At 40.8% G+C, this 21,873-nt stretch overlaps 1 protein-coding gene across 3 annotated transcripts in view; it reads left to right on the forward strand.

Annotated features, from left to right (window-relative positions):
• The first annotated feature begins 3,471 nt into the window (after positions 1–3,471).
• slc2a9l2 (solute carrier family 2 member 9, like 2) overlaps positions 3,472–21,873 on the forward strand; it is a 203,831-nt gene continuing 185,429 nt past the window's right edge. Inside the window, exons 1-3 of one of the 3 annotated variants that reach the window (XM_020484607.2) lie at positions 3,478–3,584; positions 11,765–11,876; positions 19,215–19,319. In XM_020484607.2, coding sequence (XP_020340196.1) covers positions 11,793–11,876; positions 19,215–19,319 — 189 coding nt within the window. In that variant the 5' untranslated portion in view covers positions 3,478–3,584; positions 11,765–11,792. Of the gene's footprint in view, positions 3,585–11,764; positions 11,877–19,214; positions 19,320–21,873 lie in introns of all 3 variants that reach the window. The other 2 variants (XM_020484600.2, XM_020484616.2) reach the window with 2 other exon arrangements.

The raw sequence follows: 21,873 nt of genomic DNA on the forward strand, positions 1-21,873 counted from the left end.
GCTGACCCATTACGGATGCAGGCAATGAGGCAGTGATCGCTGAGATCTTGGTTGAAGACAGCAGAGGTGTATTTAGAGGGGAAGTTGGTTAGGATGATATCTATGAGGGTGCCCGTGTTTAAGGCTTTGGGGAGGTACCTGGTAGGTTCATTGATAATTTGTGTGAGATTGAGGGCATCAAGTTTAGATTGTAGGATGGCTGGGGTGTTAAGCATGTTCCAGTTTAGGTCGCCTAGCAGCACGAGCTCTGAAGATAGATGGGGGGCAATCAGTTCACATATGGTATCCAGAGCACAGCTGGGGGCAGAGGGTGGTCTATAGCAGGTGGCAACGGTGAGAGACTTGTTTTTAGAGAGGTGGATTTTTAAAAGTAGAAGTTCAAATTTTTTGGGTACAGACCTGGATAGTAGGACAGAACTCTGCAGGCTATCTTTGCAGTAGATTGCAACACCGCCCCCTTTGGCAGTTCTATCTTGTCTGAAAATGTAGTTTGGAATTCAAATTTCTGAATTTTTGGTGGTCTTCCTAAGCCAGGATTCAGACACAGCTAGAACATCCGGGTTGGCAGAGTGTGCTAAAGCAGTGAATAGAACAAACTTATATTAACAGTAGAATAGCCAGGGAATCAATGAGTAGCCTACCAATAGCCGTCAGTCTAATAAATACGTTTTACATACACAATCACAAAGAAATCTATTAATATTTTGTTTAGCAAGGTCATAAAAACATGATACTAAGACAATTTATTTCAAAAGAACAGAATAGCATGTTTTAAGATACAAACCCAGCAAAAAAAAGAAACATCCCTTTTTCAGGACCCTGTCTTTCAAAGAACATTTGTAAAATTCCAAATAACTTCACAGATCTTCATTCTAAAGGGTTTAAACACTGCTTCCCATGCTTGTTCAATTAACCATAAACAATTAATGAACATGCACCTGTGGAACGATCGTTAAGACACAGCTTACAGTTGCCTACCGTTACAGACGGTCACAGTTATGAAAACTTAGGTCACTAAAGAGGCCTTTCTACTGACTCTGAAAAACACCAAAATAAAGATACCCAGGGTCCCTGCTCATCTGCGTAAACGTGCCTTAGGCATGCTGCAAGGAGGCATTAGGACTGCAGATGTGGCCAGGGCAATAAATTGCAATGTCCGTACTGTGAGATGCCTAAGACAGCGCTACAGGGAGACAGGATGGACAGTTGATCGTCCTCGCAGTGGCAGACCACGTGTAACAACACCTGCACAGGATCGGTACATCCGAACATCACACCTGCGGGACAGGTACAGGGTGGCAAGAACAACTGCCTGAGTAACACCAGGAACGCGCAATCCCTCCATCAGTGTTCAAACTGTCCGCAATAGGCTGAGAGAGGCTCGACTGAGGTCTTGTAGGCCTGTTGTAAGGCAGGTCCTCACCAGACATCACCGGCAACAACGCTGTCTATTTGGGTACAAACCCACCGTCGCTGGACCAGACAGGACTGGCAAAAAGTGCTCTTCACTGACTAGTCGCGGTTTTGCAAGGCAGGAATGTCAGTGTTCTGCCATGGCCAGCGAAGAGCCTGGATCTCAATCCCATTGAGCACGTCTGGGACCTTTTGGATCGGAAGGTGAGGGCTAGGGCAATTCCCCCCAGAAATGTCTGGGAACTTGCAGGTGCCTTGGTGGAAGAGTGGGGTAACATCTCACAGCAAGAACTGGCAAATCTGGTGCAGTCCACGAGGAGGAGATGCACTGCACTACTTAATGCAGCTGGTTGCCACACCAGATACTGACTGTTACTTTTGATTTGGACTCCCCCTTTGTTCAGGGACAGGGACAGGGACACATCAATTTCTGTTAGTCACATGTCTATGGAACTTGTTCAGTTGATGTCTCAGTTGTTGAATCTTGTTATGTTCTTACAAATATTTACACATGTTAAGTTTGCTGAAAATAAACGCAGTTGACAGTGAATGGACGTTTCATTTTTTTGCTGAGTATATTTATATGTGCTATTGTAGCTGAAGCTATGGTTGCGCCATGTCAATGGAATGAACTTGTTCATTCTGCAGACATCACATGATTATTTTCCCCAGCCCTTTACAATATGAATATGAGGGAATATAACAGAATACAAAAGAAAGGATATTTTCCCCAAATCGGTATTTGCTGATTGTCATCAGTAGGTATGGATCAGTGGTTATTCTTGGAAAACGTTTATATTTTGAAAAAGAGACAATCTGTAAAACATTTTGTGTTGTTTGGAAAAACCAGGTTCATTAAAAACTTTGGAATGTGCTCTTTCGGATAGGGTATAGCCATCAAAACGTCTGGCCTGCATGGACCTCTGTAGGATTATTTGGCAATGTAAGCAGTCACTAACAAGCTTCTTAAAGACACCATCAAAGATGCCCTCTGGTGGTCGAACTAGCATTAATGGCAACAATGGCTGAAAGTAAAATACTAAGTATGAAGGTATGCACTCCAGTATGCCATAACATTCCGCAGCAAGCTTTGCTGCAGTGTTTTAAATGAGGACCCACTGCTACCTGCACAATAACCTCGTATGGGGTTACTGACCACAATCCATTTCATTCATATTAGGAAGTATTGATTATTTTTGCCTTGGGGAGAGCACAGTGCTTGGAAGAAAACATAGCTTTGAGAAGGAGTGCTGGAGGTGCTGCAGATACATTTAAATAGATGTATATAATTTCTCCTGTTTGTACAGAAATACATTAAATAATTGAAACTAATACACCAGAGAGCTTTTTTTTAATGTTGTGGATTGTGTTTTATCACATCACGAGTGCATAGGCCTACTTTCAAGAAGCCCGCAATTGGGCAGCATGCGTGGTAAATATCAAACTTTTGTTGATATTGTTGAGTTGTGGCTGTCAATGTGGCTGTCAATGTGGCTGTCAATGTGGCTGTCAATGAACAGAAAACAGCAGCTAAAAGGCCTTTCACAATATTTCTAAATACAATTGCGCAAAAAAACTGTTTGGATGAGTCAGTGCCATTGGAAAGTTAAAGGACTATGATTTCCTCCTCATATTGTCTCCACACTTTGGCCTATGCTATTGGTTGCACACCACACCATTGGCCTATGCTATTGGTTGCACACCACACCATTGGCCTATGCTATTGGTTGCATTGGTTGCATTTAAGACCGGGTCATTTGTTTTATTAATCTAATGCTCGAAACTTGGAAACCCATTGTAGAAAATGAGCTCAGAGTTTCCCGCTTGGAAAGTATCAGAATCAACCAATAGGAAGTTTGAAGCAACAAAAACAATACTCAAATTGTAACTCAGAGGTTCCGACTTTCTGAGTTGTCTTGAAAGCACCATCAGTAAACATACGTCAGTGTCATGTATTGTAACTTTAAACTTCCGTACTATGCCTGTCTGCGTGCGTGGGTTTGCTTACAGTGATCTCCTCAGTCAGTGCCTGTTAATCATTTGTTAGGGGGAGTATTAAAAGACTGTATGTCTTTCAGGTACTGTCACATTGTCAGCAGGATAGTTTAAGGGTCAGTGATAGGTTCCCCTCTTCCTCTGTATAAGCTGCTAAGGAAATAGTCTTTGTGTGGGTAAGTTAAGTCAGTGACCTCCTGTCACATTCCTTCTCTGTGTCAATATAGAGAATGCATTAATAATCCGAGCCTTCAAATTGAATGGGCATTTTAGAGGCTGTATTTGTTTTTAGTTTGATTTCCAATTGGCTAACCTTTGACCATGGCTTTGATTGTGTTTTGGCTGGTAACACTGGCACAAGTGGTTTAGATTGTTTGGTCTCTGAATAATCTTGTTTTTGAGAAATATTTTGTCTGTAATGCGAGTGAGTTTATCAGGAGAAATATCAAGTGTTCATTTGGTTTTATGATATTTGACTACAGCAGAGGTTGTTTACATTCTGTACTATACAGTCCTTGATCAAATTCATAATCTTTGTTAAACACTTTCAAGTATTTGACATGAGTGGGATTTAGCATGCCCCGGTACATTCAAACCAACTGAATAGTCCCACACAATGGTCGAGCTAGGCTAAATGAAGTAAAAGTATTTCACACTTGATATTACATTAGGTGTGATATTACATGAGAACAGGAACATTTACCAGCAATATCTTTTGGTTTAAAGGGGGGCTATACTCACCGATTCCGCCTGGGTTTTTCTACTGCTCATGAAGAAAAATTAGATTTGTGTCGTGGGGGTGTGATTCGATGTGGGTGTGTTATGTTTTCTATGTTGTACCCTGGCAGTTATTGTTGTTTGTCCCTCTTGAGTTACGGTAGCAACATGTCTCCCTCAAAATAGTCAGAATTAAGCTAAGATAAATTAAGAAAACTGTCATTAATAAGGTGTTTGGTGCAGTATAGATAGTATCGAGTCAGCTGCTGTTGCGCTCAGGACTGAATTTTGAGAACATGCCTACTACTTCATTAGCAAGCTGTCAAACAAGAGGGTTGTTAACGCTGGGCACGGATAAAACGCTGTTTATCCGTGCCCAAAATAAGTTCCATCTCTGTGTTCGTCAATGAAGCTAGCTAGTAGCTAGCAGGCACATTTAGCAGGCAGGCCAAGTTAGCTAATCACCTTATCAAGTCACTGGTGACTTGTGTGCCGATTTTATTTTTACAACTTTCTCACTATCTATTACCGGAGTATGCGTCTGTCTGGCAGTGTTTCATAGTGAGTCATGTTACAAAACAGGTCCAGTTTAATATCTTTCTGAGTTTTCTCTGGTGTTTGTAGAAACACCTGCAACTAGACACAGACATTTATTGAAGCTTTTCCTCCGAATCGAGAACAAAGAATGTATCGCCAAGAGCAGGTTAGTTGAAAAAAAATCTATGGCAGCATTTTGTATAAGCTAAACTGTAATGTTGAGTATGGAAACATAGTTATCACTGTAGATAAATGCCAGGATCATGATTATTGTTTCAGTGACAGAATCCCAAAATGATCTATGTAGATATAGCGGATGGCTAAGCTAGTATCATGTGGCGGTCACCTTCCCAGGGACCCGAAATTAAGCCATGGATTGTATTAGACAAGAGGTATTGTTTGTGGATTTGTGAGTATGTTGTGTTATTTCAAGTGTCATATTGAATCCCTGAGCTGCTTGGCCATACATTTAACCTGCCTTTCTGGTTGTAAATTACATTTCCAGCTTCTTATCCCACTGCTGAACTTTCAGACCTCCAACAGGGAGTCACCAAGCTACCATCGAGGAATGGGATAAGCCCCTTGCCTTGAGCTCTGCAATATTGGAAAAGTGCCTTGGTTACCAACAAAACAGGTTGCCTATAAATTATGTTGTATTTTGTGGCTTGGTGGGGTACAGACTCTGTGCTGAATTACTTTTTGGTAACACCTTATTTTAAGGTACACATATTAGCCTCTAATTGGGAGTTTATCAGTGTGTGTATATCAGGATTAGCATTGAAATTGTGATCAGCGGTCAGGAAATCAAGTAATAAAGTGGCTGTAGATCATTATTTTTTATTTTTTTAAAGTTAAACAGTTATGCTATGTGTTTGCTGAGTAGTTAGATGAAATTCACAACCATTGTTTGATGGCAAAATTTCTGTACCGCTAACATTCACTTCCAGTCATTTTCGCTCGCATTGCTAGTCCCATTTTCTTAAATTTGGATTTATGGGATATTAGAATCATCTTGTCCTAGCCTGTATATTTTTGATATACAGGCTATATATATTTTTGACCTAGAAGTCGCTACATGACGTTTTGCCATTGCCCCGAGGATGTCACATCACCAATTTGCCTTGCTGCGGCACAACTGTAGTCCGAATGTCGCGTTTTTGCGCCGTTCATAGAAATATAATTACTAAAAAGGGCCTGGAAGCTCTCACCCTGGAAATTTGATTAGTAAACTCATCAAACACTCGCAATGGCTGCCTAGTATTGTAATGCAATAATTTCCATGGTATTTTGGAATGTTCTATCATGATGCTGTATTGCAATGGCAATATATTTTTGGGTAAATTTGATTTAACAAATCACTGCACAGATTGAAGGGTACACTTCCTGCTTGGGTCTAGGATGAATATAGGAAGGTTAAGGCAAGGAAAGCATTTAATGCGGACGTGTTTGAAAATAAACAAATTCATGGTACAAGCTCCATTGATAACTACTAGCGTCACTGCTAACTAGCAAAGCTGGAACATGAATTGCAAATAGTTATGGGATATTAGAATCCTCTTGTCTTAACCTGTATATTTTTTACCTAGGCACGGGTACACTCAAAATGGCTGCCAGTCCACCCATTATGCCACCATTGACTTGAATGAAGATGCTCTTTCTATTCCATTGCTGTGACTTCTGTTGCACAGATAGTTTCTCTTTTGCACAGACAACACTCTCTTTTGCGGCAGAATTGAATAGTCGCTACATGCTAACAAAATTATAGAAATCCTTCCCAAAGACAGCCTGAAAAGTAACTGAATTTGTCGCTAGCCTCTTTTACCAATAAAAGTAGCTGGAGGGGTCTGACAACTTTCTAAATATAGCGACGAGGTCGCTAAATTGGCAACACTGCATGAGCCACATCAGTTAGCATAATTTGAATAAACATTCTACATTACCATGGAAATTATTGCATCGCAATACCAGGCAGCCATTGTGAGTGTACACATCAGTTTACCAGTGAAATTGCCGTGGTAAGAGGTTCCAAGCCTGTTCTATTCATTGTATTTCTATGGTGTACACTGCCATTTCTGAAGCCATAATTAATGCTTACATATGTACATTTAAAACTGACATACTAGAGAAACTACTCTAACTTTCTGATTCAAAGTAACATATTTGCTAATTGCTAGATGGTGCCAGTTAGTTGTCTAGTTGTCTTATTATAATTATTTAAATTAAAATGGGGTGGGGGGGGGGGGGGGGGAATGGTGTTGCACATGTCACCAATAATATCCGTACTATGAGGAGAGTCCGTGGCGGATTTAGGTATAGGCAACATTGGCAGCCGCTCAGGGCGGCATCTTGCCGGGGGTGGCATGGGGCTCCTGCACCAAAAAAATTATACAAATTGGAATGGTGACATTTGCGCGATTGGTTTTCTATCGCGTATTTGCCGTGTTTGACGTGCAAATACGCGATAGAAAACCAATCGCGTATTTGCACGTCACGTCAATGATATCATGTCACCGTGTGGGACTGTGGGTCAATTAACCTTGTCGGAGTGGGTGCCCTGATTCTAGTTTGTGAGCTACGCAGGCTACTGCCTGGGAAGGTCTCCCCACTGGAAGCCCGAGGTAGGGGGAGCGGGGAATCTATCAAACAGCGCACCTCTAACTTTGTACAGTACTAATGCAATTAGTAATGCAATTAGTAGTGCAATTTAGTTTGTGTGTTTCTTATTTGAAGTGCAATAGTGTAATAATCAGGTTATCTTCTTTATAAGTGTGTTATTCTATTTGTGTATTTGAGTATTTGAGTGTTGAGGCGGCAGGTAGCCTAGCGGTTAGAGCGTTTTCGACAATAACTGAAAGGTTGCTGGATGAATCCCTGGGCTGACAAGGTACAAATCTGTCGTTCTGCCCATGAACAAGGTAGACTGTTCCCCGGTAGCCCGTCATTGTAAATAAGAATTTGTTCTTAACTGACTTGCCTAGTTAAATGAAGATTAAATAAATAAAATATAGGATTTGGGCAATTTAGTTTTATTTGTGTAATCATTCGTAATAATTTGATTCTCATTTTATTTGTATACTACAATTTGTTTCTATTTGTCATTGTTACTCATTTTTGATATTTATGAGTCTTATTTGTTTATATTTTTATTTATATAGTTTTAAATGTTATGATTATTTATTTGTGTTGTTCCAAATGTTTGAATGTTGGGGGGTTCGCCCAGGGAGCCATACAAGCCAGAACCGCCACTGAGGAGATTTGATGTAAAGTCTGCTGTAACGGCTTTCTTCTATCTCCTCCTCGGACGAGGAGGTGTAGCAAGGATCGGACCAAAATGCAGCGTGGCTATTGCAATCCATGTTTATTAAATAAATAAAGAAACACAAACTTTACAAAAACAATAAACGTAATGTGAAAACCGAAACAGCCCTATCTAGTGCAAACACAAAGACAGGAACAATCACCCACGAAAACACTCACAGAATATGGCTGCCTAAATATGGTTCCCAATCAGAGACAACGATAATCACCTGACTCTGATTGAGAACCGCCTCAGGCAGCCCTAGACTACTTAGACACCCCACAAAACCCCTAAGACAAAAACACACCACAATAACCCATGTCACACCCTGGCCTGACCAAATAATTAAAGAAAACACAAAATACTAAGACCAAGGCGTGACAGACCCCCCCCCCCCCTAAGGTGCGGACGCACCTTAAAACCATAGGGAGGGTCCGGGTCGGCGTCTGTCCATGGTGGCGGCTCCGGCTCGGGACGTGGACCCCACTCCATAAATGTCATAGTTCCTCCCCCTCGCGTCCTGGGATAATCCACCCTCGCCGCCGACCATGGCCTAATAGTCCTCACCCAGAACCCCACTGGACTGAGGGGCAGCTCGTGACTGAGGGGCAGCTCGGGACTGAGGCAGCTCGGGACTGAGGGGTAGCTCGGGACTGAGGGGTAGCTCGGGACTGAGGGGTAGCTCGGGACTGAGGGGTAGCTCGGGACTGAGGGGCAGCTCAGCACTGAGGGGAAGCCCAGCACTGAGGGGAAGCCCAGCACTGAGGGGAAGCCCAGCACTGAGGGGAAGCCCAGCACTGAGGGGAAGCTCAGCACTGAGAGGAAGCTCAGCACTGAGAGGAAGCTCAGCACTGAGAGGAAGCTCAGGCAGGTAGTTGGCTTTGGCAGATCCTGGCTGGCTGGCGGTTCTGGAAGAGTCTGGTTGACTGGCAGATCTGGAAGAGTCTGGTTGACTGGCAGATCTGGAAGAGTCTGGTTGACTGGCAGATCTGGAAGAGTCTGGTTGACTGGCAGATCTGGAAGAGTCTGGTTGACTGGCAGATCTGGAAGAGTCTGGCTGATTGGCAGATCCTGGCAGACTGGCGGATCTAGCTGCTCTGGCTGCTCCATGCAGACTGGCAGCTCTGGCTGCTCCATGCAGACTGGCAGCTCTGGCTGCTCCATGCAGACTGGCAGCTTTGGCTGCTCCATGCAGACTGGCAGCTTTGGCTGCTCCATGCAGACTGGCAGCTCTATGCAGACTGACAGCTCTGGCTGCTCCATGCAAACTGGCAGCTCTGACTGCTCCATGCAGACTGGCAGCTTTGGCTGCTCCATGCAGACTGACAGCTCAGGCTGCTCCATGCAGTCTGGCAGCTCAGGCTGCTCCGAACAGGCAGGAGGCTCCGGCAAGGGATGTATGCGCCCAGGTCAACAGCCGATCCCTTACCTCCGTGGGAACGTAGGTGCACTCCGGAGGGCAGGTAGCAGGCATGGGTTCCCTCTCCAGAGCCTGGTGGATCTCCACATCTACGTCCCAGAGCATGGGGGCAACACTTTGGGTGGGCAGAATGATGTGCGCACTCAGGACAGAAACCTCTTCCGTTTCGTGGAGATGGGACATAGTATCGGCTTTGAAGTTCTTCGAACCTGGGCGGTATGACAGGATGAAGTTGAATCTAGTGAAGAAAAGGACCCATCTTGCTTGGCGTGGGTTCAGCCGCCTCGCTGTCCGTATGTACTCCAGGTTCCGATGGTTGGTGAGGATGAGAAATGGGTCCTTGGTGCCCTCCAACCCGTGTCTTCACTTCTCTAGTGCCAACTTCATCGCCAGGAGCTCCCAGTAGCCTACGTCATAGTTTCTCTCTGCAGGAGACATTTTTTTTAGAGTAGTATGCACATGGATACAATTTTTGTGGGTTACCTTGGTGTTGTGACAGGACAGCCCCCACGTCTACTTCTGAAGCATCCACTTCCAACACAAAGGGCAGCGTAGGATCTGGGTTTGAGCAACGGGCAGAGGTGAAACACTCACTCAGTAGATGGAAGGCCTCATCGGCTGCAGGACTCCTACCAACTTACGGGGGCCACCCTTGAGGAGAGAGGTGAGGAGATGGAGCTGAAGTTTTTAAATGAAGCGGCGGTAGAACCCCAAAAACCGTTGATGTCCCTTTATGATGGTTGGGACTGGCCATGATCTGACTGCCTCGATCCTTCCTCTCATCCATAACCACTCCCTGCTGGCTGATTCGGTATCCCAAGGAGACATCGGCCTGATGGAACTGGCACTTCTCTGCTATGTGTTTTGAATAGGCAGTATTCTGTAATGTATATGCTGGGAGTCAGGAAGCAGGTGCAGAAGGTGAGTTAAATAATAAGAATCATGAAGATAACAAGACAGGAGAAGCATACAGACGTGAGAAAAAACAATACTGCCAGATGACAGGCTACACAGGGCTAAATAAAGGTAGTAATCAGGGTGGTGATGAAGTCCAAGTGTGCGTAATGATGGGGAGCAGGTGTGCCTAATGATGATTGCCAGGGCCGATGGTTAGTAGACCGGTAACGTCGAGCGCCGGAGCGGGAGTAGGCATGACAGTTCCAAACTTCTTCCATTTAAGAATGATGAAGGCCACCGTCTTCTTGGGGACCTTCAATGCTGCAGAAATGTTTTGGTACCCTTCCCCAGATCTGTGCCTCGATACAGACAATTCCTTTGACCTCATGGCTTGGTTTTCCCTATGACATGCACTGTCAACTGTGGGACCTTATATAGACAGGTATGTGCCTTTTCAAATAATGTCCAATCATTTTAATTTACCACATGTGTACTCCAATCAAGTTGTAAAAACATCTCAAGGATGATCAATTGAAACAGGATGCACCTGAGCTCAAGTTCGAGTCTCATAGCGAAGGGTCTGAATACTTATGTAAATAAGGTATTTCTGTTTTGGATTTTTTTTAAATAAATGAGCAAAAATGTCTAAACCTGTTTTTGCTTTGTCATTATGGGGTATTGTGTATAGATTATTGAATAATTGTTTTTATTTAATCAATTTTAGAATAAAGGCTGTAATGTAACAAAATGTGGAAAAAGTCATAAAGGAACTATGAGAAGTGCAATATACTGTCAACCACCAGATGGCAGACTGACTTTACTGCTCTTTCGTCATCCATAACTTGTCAACCACAGAGTAACCAAGGATTGTGTGGTTCAGTTGGTTATTTTTAGAACTGTGTTATACCGTCTAGGTCACTCAAACTCATCTCTGGACCTCGAAGCCAGTTCCATTGCTTTTTTCCATTGTTACCCTCTAACCAGGGACTGATTTAGATCTAGCACGAAAAAAAAACAGAAGGCCCCGGATCTCATAGGGAAAGAGTTATCAAAAATGGCTTCTTGACATTTCCAGGCTAAGGGAAGCACAATATTCTTTCTCCTGCCCATGCTGTGAGCAATTATGCCTGAGCTAGTATCCAGTTGGGTTTCTTTTTGTTCCTGTTGCACATACTATCCATTTTCTTTTTGAAGGAAATTGACTCAATTGTACATGCTCACAGATCAAGAAAAGTGTTTTATCTTCCCCTGGAAACTTCCTGGTTTGATCAAATAGAAACTTCTTGGACTTATCTACCTCATGATCTGCATTTTATACAGAGTTGGTGTGTTTAGGGTCGTAGAAGCTGATGTTTAATTAATTTAATGTCAGCACAATAGTTTTCCTCATTACAGACTGAGTTACAAGCTACTTCCCTAAAATCACTTCCCTTACCACACTGGTTTGCTCCTTTGAACAGTATGAATAATGCCACATTTGACTTCAGTGTCATTTCAGTGTATTAGAAGTAAAACATGGAAATGCGAGAGCAAACCGAAGATCCTGAACCGAACAACATCGAAAGTACTGAACCAGACCACAAGAAGTCAACAGAAAAGGTTAGTTGGTAATTTCTGGATCTTTTCAAAGGAGTCATACTGTATCTTCGTTTATGGCTTAGCACATGGTCGCTTATCACCATGTGGTGCAATCATTGTTTTTCAATCATTCATGTATGAGGTTATGGGTTTTCCTCACACCAATGTGGGTCATGGTTGTACAGTGTCTTCAGAAATTCTTAACACCCCTTGACTTTTTCCACATTTTGTTGTATTACAGCCTGAATTTTTATGTGTGGGGTATAGAGATGAGGTAGTCATTAAAAAACATGTTAAACACTATTATTGCACAACAAGTGAGCCCATGCAACTTATTATGTGACTTTTTAGGTTTGCAATAACAAAGGGGTTGAATACGTATTTACTCAAGACATTTCAGCTTTTCATTTTCTATAATTTTGTCAAATTGTCAAAAAACTGAATTCCACTTTGACATTATGGGGTATTTATTGTGTGTGACGACAAATCTAAACATAATCAATTTTAAATTCAGGCTGTAACACAACAAAATGTGGAAAAAGTAAAGGGGTGTGACTACTTTCTGAAGGCACTGTATGTTTACACGTAATCTCAATTACCTATGTCACGTTACAGTACACTTTGGATAACAAGGTTCATTCTGATTCTCCTCCACCGTGACCCACTTACATGGGCTAATCAGATATTGGATGTGGTTATCCACAGTTCAGAGTATTTCTAATAGCTTGTTATATAACCAACTGTTCTAAGAAGCTATATTACCATGTGTCATCCGGATGGACCCAGCCAGATATTCCTCAATGTACAACGTGCTCTATGCACACTCACTGGACTGTACCCACACACTCACACATACTACACTGACACTACAACACACACACACGATTGCCTAGTCACTTATACCCTTACCCACAGTTCCTTCAGAAAGTATTTACATATTTACATATTTTGTATTTACATTTTGTTCAAAATGGATTAAATCGATTGTTTTTCTCATCCATCTACACACAATAGCCCATAATGACAAAGTGAAAACAGGTATTTAGAAATGTTAGCAAATGCATTGAAAATTAAATACAGAAATATCTAATTTACATAAGTATTAACACCCCTGAGTCAATACTTTGTAGAAGCACCTTTAGCAGCGATTACAGCTGCGAGTCTTTCTGGGTAAGTCTGTAAGAGCTTTCAACACGTGAATTTCGCAACATTCTTCTCAAAATTATTCAAGCTCTGTCAAATTGGTTGTTGATCATTGTTAGCCAGCCATCTTTTGGTCTTGCCATAGTTTTTCAAGTAGATTCAAGTCAAAATTGTAACTTGCCCATTCAGAAACATTCACTGTCTTCATGGTAAGCAACTCCAGTGTAGATTTGGCCTTGTGTTTTAGGTTATTGTCCTGCTGAAAGGTGAATTAATTTCCCAGTGTCTGATGGAAAGCAGACTGAGCCAGGTTTTCCTCTAGGATTTTGCATGTGCTTAACTTCATTACATTTATTTTCTATCCTGAAAAACTCCCCAGTCCTTGCATATTACAAGCATACCTATAACATGATTCAGCCACCACTATGCTTGACAATATTGAGAGTGGTACTTAGTAATATGTTTTGGGCAAATCCAATACAACACTTTGTATTCAGGACAAAAAGTTCATTGCTTTGCCATATTTTTTTAGTGCCTTGTTGCAAACAGGATGCGTGTTTTGTAATATTTTTATTCTGTACAGGCTTCCTTCTTTTCACTCACTCAATTAGGTTAGTATTCTGGAGTAATTCATCCTCAGTTTTCTCTTATCACAGCCATTAAACTGTTTTAAAGTCCCAATTGGCCTCATGGTGAAATCCCTAAGCGGTTTCCTTCCTCTCTGGCAACTGAGTTAGGAAGGACACCTGTATCTTTTTAGTGACTGGGCATATTGATACACCATCCAAATTGTAATAAATAACTTCACCATGCTCAAAGGGATATTCCCTATTATTGCACACAGAGTGAGTCCATGCAACTTATTATTTCATTTAAGTACATTTTTACTCCTGAATGTATTTAGGTTTGCCATAAGAAAGGGGTTCAATACTTATTGACTCAAGACATTTCAGCTTTTCATTTGTACAAAAAACAGAATTCCATTTTGACGTTATGGGTTACTGTTATTGTGTGTAGGCCAGTGACCAAAACAAATCTACATTTAATCCATTTTAAAATCAGACTGTAGTACATCAAAATGTGGACAATGTTAAGGGGTGTGACTACTTTATGAAGGCATATTACCTCAAATACCTCAATTACCTCGTGCCCCTTTACATTGACTCGGTACCTGTGCTCCATGTACAGTGCCTTGCAAAAGTAGTTGCATTACAACCTGTAATTGAATTGATTTTTATTTGAATTTCATGTAATGGACAGACACAAAATAGTCCAAATTGGTGAAGTATTTTTTTTCTTCTATTTATTTAAAAAAACTGAAAAGTGGTGCGTGCTTATGTATTCACCCCCTTCACTATGAAGCCCCTAAATAAAATCTGGTGCAACCAATTACCTTCAGAAGTCACATAATTAGTTAAATAAAGTTCACCTGTGTGCAATCTAAGTGTCACATGATCTGTCACATGATCTCAGTATATATACACCTGTTCTGTAAGACCCCAGAGTCTGCAACACCACTAAGCAAGCGGCGACGCTAAGCAAGCGGCGACGCCAAGCAAGCGGCGACGCCAAGCAAGCGGCGACGCCAAGCAAGCGGCGACACCAAGCAAGCGGCGACACCAAGACCAAGGAGCTCTCCAAACAGGTCAGGGACAAAGTTGTGGAGAAGTACAGATCAGGGTTGGGTTATAAAAAAATATCCGGAACTTTGAACATCCCACGGAGCACTATTAAATCCATTATTAAAAAATGGAAAGAATATGGCACCACAACAACCCTGCCAAGAGAGGGCCGCCCACCAAAACTCACGGACCAGGCAAGGAGGGCATTAATCAGGGAGGCAACAAAGAGACCAAATATAACCCTGAAGGAGCTACAAAGCCCCACAGCGGAGATTGGAGTATCTGTCCATAGGACCACTTTTAGCCATACACTCCCCAGAGCTGGGCTTTATGGGAGAGTGGCCAGAAAAAAAGCCATCTGTTCAATATTTTGTATCAAGGCTACCTAAATGTGCCTAATTTGTTTATTAATAACTTTTCATGTTCAAAATAGTGCCCTCTCCTTAAACAATAGCATGGTATTCTTTCACTGTAATAGCTACTGAAAATTGGACAGTGCAGTTAGATTAACAAGAATTTAAGCTTTCTGCCAATATCAGATGTCCTGGGAGATACTCTTGTTACTTACAACCTCATGCTAATCGCATTAGTCTACATTAGCTCAACCATCCAGTGGAAGGGACATCGGTCCCGAAGAAGTTATTAAATAAAAAAATAAGCAAACACCTTTGGTGTTCGCCAAAAGGAATTTGGGAGACTCCCCAAACAAATGGAATAAGGTACTCTGGTTAGATGAGACTAAAATTGAGCTTTTTGGCCATCAAGGAAAACGCTAAATACATGTAGCTAAATACAGGGAAATTATTGAGGGAAACATGTTTCAGTCTTTCAGAGATTTTGAGGCTGGGATGGAGGTTCACCCTCCAGCAGGACAATGACCCTAAGCATATTGATAAAGAAAGACTTGAGTGGTTTAAGGGGAAACATCTAAATGTCTTGGAATGGTTTAGTCAAAGCCCAGACCAGACCTCAATCCAATTGAGAATATGTGGTATGACTTAAACATTGCTGTACACCAGTGGAACCTATCCAACTTGAAGGAGCTGGAGCAGTTTTACCTTGAAGAGTGGGAAAAAATACCAGTGGCTAGATGTGCCAAGCTTATAGAGACATACCCCAAGAGACTTGCAACTGTAATTGCTGCAAAATGTGGCTCTACAAAGTATTGAATTGGGGGGGGGGGGGGGGGGGGGTAGGCATGTTGTGTAAATCAAATGATACAAAACCCCCAAAAATCTATTTTAATTCCAGGTTGTAAGGCAACAAAATAGGAAAAATTCCAAGGGGGGTGAATACTTTCGCAAGCCACTGTATATAGCCTCGATATTGTTGGGAAAGGCCTTTTAAGTAAGCATTTCACGGTAAAGCTGCTCACCATCTTTGCCAATTGTGAGTGTCATCTTTGACAGTTGTGATTGTCAATGCAGCACCATTCAGTGGAAATAAAGTTAATATACCCTAATAATTAATAGAATATCGGAGGATAAAGATTTATCACGTGAGTCTTCCATGGGCAAGTTAATCACACAGCTGACCAAATTACAAAAAATGTAACTTCTGGGTTAATAGAGATTAATCACCTGGTAACAATTTGTTCATTTACATTTTAACATATGTCAATTTTCTTGTCTGATACTCAATCCCATTAAAAAAGAATGGATATCATTGAAGTTTCACCCATTCTGACCTTCTTCAGAATGCTTGCAACTTTTGCTTTGTGAACTAAGGTTTTCTCTACACTTCTTTAAGTGACTTTTTATTTGTCCAACACTTTAGTAATTAATGAGTGTAACGCTGTGTCAGACTAATACAACACCACTGTCTTTTATGGTAATTTACACAATGGACTCTATTTCTGTAACCCACTGTGAAATAAATACATGTTCAATGTGCCATTTAAAACAGCCGCAATAGCTCGAAGGGATTTCCGCGCTTATAAACCCAGGTTCGTTATATTATTTTTTCAAATTTACAGCATTTCAGACTGGTCACTGAAAAGCTATTCCATTTTGTTCATTTTAGTTTTGGGGGTCATTTTGAATTATAACAAACACCCCCTCCACCCTTCCCTAGTGGTCCCCTGCAGTCTACAAAATCACACCAGAGGTATGCCTTCCCTTTGACACCTCATTTGATTTAGCTGGTGATTAGTGGACTGGTCAGTTTAGGTGTTATTTTGTTTCGGTATATTTTGTATTGCCATGTTATTTTACCGTGACTATGTTGGTCTATTATTTATAAAATCCATGCAAATATTTATCTGTCAGCTGAATTTAGCAGAGCTGGTATAAAACAAATTATCGTTCAAAAACAGTAGAATGGCTTGATCCATTTCCCACCTTGAACCTCTTTCCTTCAGCACATGTTGGAGAAAGGTAGGCATATTTCTTTATCTGCTCTGTTTATTCTGTGATAACATTTTGTAAATATCACTCTATTTCCACTAAATATAGATACAATATCGTCAACTTTATTTATGTTTGGAATTCTGTTTTTTGAATGTTATTTTGTACACAAGCTTAATAGAATGTCCCCTGTAATCTTGAGCACGAGCTGCTATAGCTAGCTAGCTAGCGTTAGCTCTCTGTGTTGTTTTTAGCAATTTGCTAGCAATGCAGCTTAGCTACCTAGCACTTTAGCTACCGGTATTCTGTTTTTTTCCTTTTGTAGAACGAGTATTCAGTATGGTTTCACTGGTCATACACTGAGGGTTATTGCTTTATCCAACAGTCATGGATGCAATTGATAAATCGAACTGAAGGATGTTGTTTTCCTTTTCAATAGCTACGTGCAGACAGAAAATAATATAGCTAGCTAACATTACTCAGCTCCACCCAGACAGCTGTGTTGGTGTCATTCTTATCTACTAGCTATAACACAGAATAAAACCTTTTACATATGCTTCAATTATACATGTCCCGCCTCTTTGTCGCAGGTTATTATTGTACTAATTACCAGGATGTCAATCGTTTCCTCCAATGCGTAGGTCCTACAACTGCCTTAACAGTGAAAAAAAATCAAGATCATGTTATAATCGTAATATAATACTAGGTTCAAATGAATTAAATAACAGTGTCAATAATGCTCTGTAATGATGGGCAACCACACAATTTGAAGTGCTGCAAATTGTGTCTTAATTTCAAAATGTAACTCATAGTCAATGGAGAATGTAATTGGCTAAGTGTGCAGTAATGAACGTGTTTAAACTTCTCCCCCCTCAGCAAGCAGGGTTTCTTTTTTGATGCAACAGTCACCTTAGAAACATTTATTCCCATGTTGCAGTGAAGCAATTACTCGTTGCTTAATTATATTGCAACCACAAGCAACATTTTGACAATAAATTAGTTAACTGTAATGAGAAAAACATTAACAGATTCTGAACCTCCTATTGGAATGTAATTGAATTCCATACACATCTAGAAATTCTCTGTCAGATCCAATTGAAATATTAGCCCAAGTGCACTTGTTACCACTCTCCTCCTTCCTCACAATGGTTCTTTGTACTACACTGTGACTTGGTCTTATTGAGTCACCCACAGTAGAGACTGGTTGCCTTGGTGAATGATACAATGCATTTTAACCTCGGATCTAAATCCATTCATCCTCATTAGATGCAGACATATTTCTGCTCATACAGTAGATGAGTATTGTTCTTGGAGATTAAGGTGTAGGAATTTCATTTGAGTTCAGTCAAAAACAGAGGAGCAACGATTTGATTTGCTGCAAACATTTCTCTGGGGTTTCACTTGCTGATCGGATGACTGTGAGGAACCTTTTCATTTGTATTATTCGAAGATAAATATATAACCACAAATTGTACCTGTGCAATAATCAAAAGAGTGACTCATCCACTGTTAGGATTAGTTTGCAGTTGTTTAATCTCTATAGGGATTTCAAACATTCTTTTTTTATTTAACTAGGCATGTTAGTTAAGAACAAATTATTATAATTATGGTTTTATCCCTACCAGGGAACAGTGGGTTAAATGCCTTGTTCAGAAGAACAGATTTTTACCTTGTCAGCTCGGGGATTTGATCCAGCAACCTTTCAGTTACTGGCCTAACACTCTAACCACTAGGCTACCTGCCACCCCCAATATGGCTGTAAGGAGTGGGTTACCCAGAATGATTAAGAAGCCAAAAGGTTGTGATGTAGCCTAATGATCCACTGATTAAATTGAGATAACAATATAATGAAGAGCTTTAGGCTAACTGTGCTATATTTAGCTATAACTGGATATGTTTGTAAAAGCTGCAAGGTTTAATAATCCCTATGGGGGGGTACACTGTATCCTGTCACAGTACTACAATATTGCAATATTTTATTCTCATACACATACAGCTGATCTGTCTACTCAACATGCCTTAACCCTTGTCACATTGCACATGTTGGCATTGAATTGACCTGATGGTTGTTTTTGAAGCAGGAACATTCTCTCTCTAGGACATACGGGGAGGCCCAGATACATCAATGGATTGTCCTTGTAAGAATTTGCCTGGGTCTCACTCTGACCTTGATTGGATTGTATATGAAATGCAACTGTACAATGACATGACCTCTGAAATGGCTTTAATGTGGTATGTGTTTTTTTTAGCCACAGCGCATCACTGCCTGTCTGGTGAATGCAGCGTTCTTTGGTGCCCTTGGGTCATCTTATCTCTATGGCTACAACCTGTCTGTCGTCAACGCTCCTGCACTGGTGAGTCGATTTATTGTGTCACCCTGGACATACTCTTGTAGCTATTGGCGTCACCTAACATTGATTTTCCCTTGTGTGACACCTTGTTATCACTCTTAAAAAAATAATTAAAAAAATACATCTAATAGACCAGCTGTACTTTAATGGCTCAACTTTTAACGGGTTACTTTAGATACAGTTGTAAAAGGTTCATATTCTAAACTGCGATCCTATGGGACTCCCATCATTTGGAAAATGGACCAGAGCCTCGTTTCCCAGAGCCTTCGTAGCGTTAGGAGCATCGTTAGAACCATATTATGATGTACAGTGTATCTTTCGTAACCAATGTGTTTCTCAGAGACTTCGTTAGTAAAGTTAAAAACTCATGCTCATCTATAAGTGATCCAGACCACTCGTAGAGCAGCCAAAGTGCGTTGTTAGGCTTCTTTTCTGCCTTACCTCAGAAGATATAATTCTTAAACAATGTATGTGTTTTGTGTGAATGGGCATGATCATACGATGATACATGTTTAATTTGGGTAATTTATAGGATCTATATAATGTAATATTTCATGAAAAGATAAACAACGTGCTTGACTCCACTTTATATAAACTTAGATCGGGTGCTGAATCCTCGTATATAATCCAAAGAACAAAAATAGTCAAAATGTAAAAAATATAGGCACACAAATTTTAAAAACCTGTTTTTGCTTTGTCATTATGGGGTGTTATGTGTAGATTGATCAGGGAAAAAACGATTTAATACATTTGTGAATAAGGCTGTAACGTAACAAAATGTGGAAAAAGTCAAGGGGTCGGAATACTTTCCGAATACTGTGTATTTCAAATTATCCATCCGCGCAGTCGGTTGGTGTATATAATGCGCATATTCGCACCAAACTGAGCTCATTGCAGACTCACAATGATGGGGCTATTCTTAAAAAATACAGACTCCCACGAGAGGAGATACTTAAAAACCAAAATGTGTGATGTAGAGGGTTAGTTACTGTATAAAAGGAAACTATCGGAGACGACAGATCTATTGAAGTGCAGTGTGCTAAAAGCACTGTGGAGGCAAGAAGACGCCCTAGGTTCAAATCTTGAAATCATTGAACATTACATGACGAAAATGTAGATTATGGTGTTATTTATTTTAATTCATAAAAACAATTCTGTGAAATGTATAGGTCTATCCTACGTTTCATGTGGTCTATTAGTTGTGTTTTCATATGATGCAAGCTGCATCGATTTCAGCACAAGTGAGCTGGACAGCTCCCCCAACGATTTCAGCACTAGTGAGCTGGACAGCTTCCCCAATGGAATCATGTGTAAAACCAAATACGGCCCCAAAGATGTTTTTAGCTGTGGCACTTACAGGTTCACTCTGTGCTTGTTTGGGAAACACTATTTAAAAAATTGGCTCGTAAATAACGAAGTATCTTGTACACTCATAGTAATGCTTAAGTTCCATCGCAGCAAGGAAACAAGGCCCAGATTAGATTGCCCATCCATGCTCGACAAAAGTAAATGGACAAAGCTCAGTAATTATCATCGTTTTTGTTTTGTTTATTGGGTCTGCCACAACCCTCCAAAAACACACACACACACACACACAATTTTTGTTTCTTTACTCACAAAAAATGATAAGGACATCATCTTATCATCTGATCCTACCTACCCGGCTAATTAACCCATATGCCATAGGGTTACCGGTATCCAGCTTTGTACCCACATTCATATGATGGGCTACTTAACCCATCCGAGTCTAAGCCCTGTCTATGCCAGGGGTTGGGTGAGGGTTCTAATAAGTTACAGTATATGGAATTGTTTTAAGGTCATACCAAGGACCATTTAGCTAAATGATTTAGATTTTTTTTTTAAGTATCCCAAAATATATTTAAAAAAATGTTTTGATGGAAACCCCACCCCGCATTGAATAACAGTCTCAAAAAATATCAAGGGTCTCCTCATTCTGAGAGATCAGAAAACATAAGTTTGTTTTTCCGACATGTATTTATTGGCATTAAACAGTCTCCATACTGTACTCCATACTGTACTGGGGGACCTTCAGACGATTCTTGTAAGGCCTGTGGGCGTCCTAGAGCAAAAATACTAATATGTACATGTCCATGAGAATCGCACCTTTGCACAGAGGGTCATATTAGTGTGTGGCCCAAATGGTTCGGACATTACAGACAGAAGTTGGCAGATCGGCTGTACTGAATTCAGACGGTGTTCTTCTGCTATTTATTCTGTTACCAATAATATTTACATGCTAATAGTCTCTTCTGATTATAATTATTATGTATTTTAAATAAATGGAATCTATTATCTTCCAAAATGTAAGGAGATATACAGTGTTCATTGAGTGAATTTTGGTACAAATATCTTGGTTCCTTTCTCGACATAGCAATGTGTATTCAAAGAGAACTCGGACCACAAAATAGCAACTCTCAACAGTGTTACGCAGTTCCTAGATGGCCTTACTTCGTCATTGCACAAAGGAATAACCAGGGTTTTGCCTGCTACGCTACATAAGTTCTGTTATACTCACAGACATGATTCAAACAGTTTT

Source organism: Oncorhynchus kisutch, linkage group LG1, assembly GCF_002021735.2.
Source record: "Oncorhynchus kisutch isolate 150728-3 linkage group LG1, Okis_V2, whole genome shotgun sequence".
Lineage (NCBI taxonomy): Eukaryota > Metazoa > Chordata > Actinopteri > Salmoniformes > Salmonidae > Oncorhynchus > Oncorhynchus kisutch.